The 4,126-nt window shown below is 46.6% G+C and overlaps 1 protein-coding gene across 1 annotated transcript; it reads left to right on the top strand.

Annotated features, from left to right (window-relative positions):
• The first annotated feature begins 960 nt into the window (after positions 1-960).
• Positions 961-2,582, top strand: LOC147707829 (uncharacterized). Its single transcript, XM_086925676.1, has 2 exons — positions 961-1,443; positions 1,735-2,582. The coding sequence occupies exons 1-2, from the start codon at positions 1,014-1,016 to the stop codon at positions 2,580-2,582; spliced, it is 1,278 nt and encodes a 425-aa protein (XP_086781802.1). The 5' UTR covers positions 961-1,013.
• Positions 2,583-4,126: the final 1,544 nt, after the last annotated feature.

The raw sequence follows: 4,126 nt of genomic DNA on the forward strand, positions 1-4,126 counted from the left end.
ATGTCCTGTGTGGTTACGAGGCTAAAGGTGAGTAACTGTGGTTGTTTTCATGATTTGTTTTCTAGTGAACTGCACAGCACTGCTAGAATTGTGTATGAGCAATGATTTGGCAATGGAGAGGGAAGCAGAGGTTCTAAACCTTTTGGATTGTTGGAATGAACGCAGGTGTGCCAGGCACACAGCACGGGAAAGTGGTGAGGCCTTCAACTGTGCTGCCAAGGCATTAGGAAGTCCTAAGGTACGACCACTTCAAGGACTATGGTTGGAGGACCTTTTTTCCTGACAATTCTTTTAGCAGGTTTGTTTTTGTGACCTTGAGGCACATCATCATCTCTCTCTGTTCAGGTCTCTTGTCTCATGTTAAGGTCTCTTGACCACTGTCTACTCTTCAGGTCGCACGTCAGCTTTCCAGGACATATGGGAGGTTACTCTGAAACAAGGCAGGCATCACGTCTCATGACATTCCTGACTCCAGTCAGGTTTTCCTTCCACCTACTCCTGGGTTGTTTTTCAAAAGTGAAGATAATTAAACATCCATGTTGCTCAGCATTTAAAAGTTAAGCAGTGGCTATTCCTATACTTGTGTGTTGTACAGACATGGGCAATTATTGGAAAGAATATGCAGGTACATGCATCATTAAAAGAAATAGCGATTCCTTATTAGCGATTTTTAAGGAATCGCTAATAAGGAATCGCAAAACGAAATGCATCAAAAAAATAGCGATTTTTTAAGGAATCGGTAAAAATCTGCGAATAATTAGCGATATCGCAATTTGCGATAGCGCTAATTGCGATTTCGCAATTAGCGATTTCGCTAATAGCGAGGTCGCGCTTTGATGCATGTTGATGACATCACAACCAGGAAATGTGCTGTCCAAGCCTCATTTTCACTGCTGTCCTAGCCTCATTTTCACTGCTGAGGCACAGGGAGGAGGAGGGAGCTGGCTCTGGGAGCAGAGGAGATTGAGAGAGAGAGAGAGAAAGACTGTGTTACACCCTGTAAGAAGTTCAAAATGGAAGCTGAGAAAGAACCACAGGACAGCCAAAGTACAAGGAAGAGAAAAATGAAATTCTCTGAAAAAGAACTGGAGACTCTAATAGAGGGAGTAGTGGACAGCAATGACAAGCTGTTTGGTAAAGCCTCACTCAAGGTTCCAGAGCAGGAAAAGCGCAAAATATGGATCCGGATTCAGAACCAAGTCAATGCCATTGGGGTCACTCACCGTTCTACAGATGAACTCAAAAAGAGATGGTATGACTTACGCAGTCGTGCCAAGGCGAGCATTGCAGACCGGTTGAAGGCGGCAGATAAGACAGGAGGGGGCACACCGCCACACACAGGGAACACTCCCATGGATGATTTGGTGGAGTCTACCATCCAGCCTGAAGCAGTTGTTGGAGTCACGCGGCTGGACACCTCCGGTGCTGCACACACCTCAGCAGGTAAGAGAAATGCATGTGTCAAGAGCCCCAAGTACATAAGTCAGGATGTCTGGAGAGCACAGCATGAGCACACACTGTAAAGCCTGTTTGCTATTAGATTACTGAGGGAAGTGCATCATGGGAGTTGTAGTCTGGCTAAGTACTGACAATGACACACACACACAGTAATGCCCAAAATTACAAGAAAAGCTGTAGCAGATGTTCAGAATAAGTACAATTTAATGAAATTAGAACTGTGACATGCCCTCACAAGCATACATTCATGCCGTTTTGCACTGTTTTACCTCACAGATGCAGAAGTCAATGAGGGCCAGGACATTGATGCACAGGAAATGCAACACAGCAGCGCTTCAGAACAGGAGAACACACAAGCACTGGTAACTACGCAATCATTTGTGCCTCATTCCCGTAGGGCACCTGTCCCAACACTGCGTCCCATGGCTAGCGATGATGATGGCAATGCTGCACTTGCAGTCCGTGTACGGCAAACAGACATCGCAACACCCACACCAACACAGATCCGGAGACGCACGTGTAGATTGCAAAGGAGAAGACGCAGGGCACGCAGACCACAGCAGGTGGAGGCAACAAATCCTGTCTGGGCTGGCTTGGAGGGACAGATGCTCCGCTCACATCGCCTGCAAAGCAAGAACACTCGTTTACTAAAGGAGGAAATTGCACAGATGTCAGGCAACATTGCTCTACTGGCCAGTAGTGTACAGGAACTCACAAAGGTCATACAGGAGGGGGATGCAGCGCGCAAAAGACAGCACCGCCAACTGATGCAGCAACTCAAACTACAAGGGAGCAGCAGCAATAGTATGGTCGCAGCCACCACACAGCTGGCGCGTAGATCAGTGACTTGGCAGAGGGAAATGTGTCACTGTAGTAGAGATGTTGCCCAAGCACTGCATCAAGTGACCAATGCAGTAGACCTGATGAATGCATCTGGTAGGCAAGCGCACATGACTGCACAGGATGACAGCAGTGAGTGTGCCTCAAGCATGAGCAGTAGCACAGTGCCTGTAGCAAATGCTGTGAGACGCACTACTCGCAGCGCTACCCCATCCACTGCCAACGAACGGCAAGAAGATGCTGCGCAAGACAGACGTCTGGGTGTACGGGGTAAAAAACGCTAGTCTCCAAACCTGACATTTATAGCGAAATGGTGAGGTAACCATTGACACATTGTGACCATAACACTGACCTTCAAGTACTTTTCATTTAATTTTTCTCTTGCTTTTCCTATTCAAATGAGTACAGTGACATAAGTCACTTATGGCTGTTTGCCAATGTTCACCGGTCACAATACATTCATATAAAGTATACTTTGCATTTCAATGAATCTGTTTGTGTCTTGTGTTTGTGTCTTCATTTCTGACCTCAGAAGTAATTCTGTGTAATCTCCAATCTGCGCCTGCGGCCTTCTGCTGCGCCAGTGCACTGTTGGGCAGGGTGGCGTGGTACTTGTTGGTTTCCGTCCTCCGAGTCACTGTCAGACAGCTCCACTTCCAAACCTCCCTTTGTTGCTATGTTGTGCAGCATGGCACATGCTGCCACTATCTTGCAGCATTTGACGGGACTGTATTTCATTGCACCTCCGGTCTTATGGAGGCGTCTGAATCGGCTCTTGAGTAGGCCAAAAGTGCGCTCAATCACGTTCCTGGTAGATATATGTGCTGCATTGTATCTCCTTTGTGCAGCTGTGGCTGGATTTAGGTATGGTGTCAGCAGGTAGTTTCGCAAGGCGTATGCGCTGTCACCTACATGAGGGAATAGAAAGGCTGTCAGTGGTTATTTGAGTTTTACATGTCTACAAGGTATGGAAAGATGTGTTGCACATAATTACCTAGCAAATGTCCCTCTCCGAACTCTCCCCTTTCTAGACTGGTCTGAATGCCACTTTGCCTGAAGATATAAGAATCATGTGCACAGCCAGGAAATTGAGACACGATGTCCGTTATAATGGTCTTTGCATTGCACACCACCTGAATATTCAGGGAATGGTAACTTTTCCTATTGCGATACATATATTCTTGAGCTGCTGGGGGACATATCGCCACATGGGTGCAATCAATACAACCCAGTACTTGGGGAAATCCAGCTATTTGATAGTACTCCTGCTTGGTCCTAGCTATTTCAAGGGCTGTGGTAGGAAAAGTAATGTGGTTGTGTATCCGTACCATCATAGCATCAAGAAAATCTGCCAATATTCGTGACATTGCACTTTGAGACACACCTCCTGCTACTGCTATGACTCCCTGAAAAGTGCCTGACGCCAGTAGATGTAGGCAACATAATACCTGCACATGCGTTGGGATTGCATTGGTCCGATGGGTCTGTCGTTGCAGGATAGGGTCCAGTTCATGGATCAGATCAAGTATCATTTGCCCATTCAGCCTATACTTGTCATAAATTTCATCCTCCTCCTGACCAAGCAGAGTGACGCGTATTCTGAAGATGCGCTCATTGATTTGCCTCCCTCTCTGTTGAGCCGCTTGCAGCCTCATCCTCCTCGCCATCAGGTACAGGGCAGCCATTTTGGATACTGGGGCCTCATTGTGGGTGTGTTTATATATGTTTCTGTTGGTGTTCAGCTGTTTGTGATTTGCACTCATTTTTAACACCTGGTTGTGCTCCTTCTTAAACTGCGATAGCAAAATTGCGATTTTCATCAAAATCG

This window comes from Lissotriton vulgaris, chromosome 6 (assembly GCF_964263255.1).
Source record: "Lissotriton vulgaris chromosome 6, aLisVul1.2, whole genome shotgun sequence".
NCBI classification, from domain to species: domain Eukaryota; kingdom Metazoa; phylum Chordata; class Amphibia; order Caudata; family Salamandridae; genus Lissotriton; species Lissotriton vulgaris.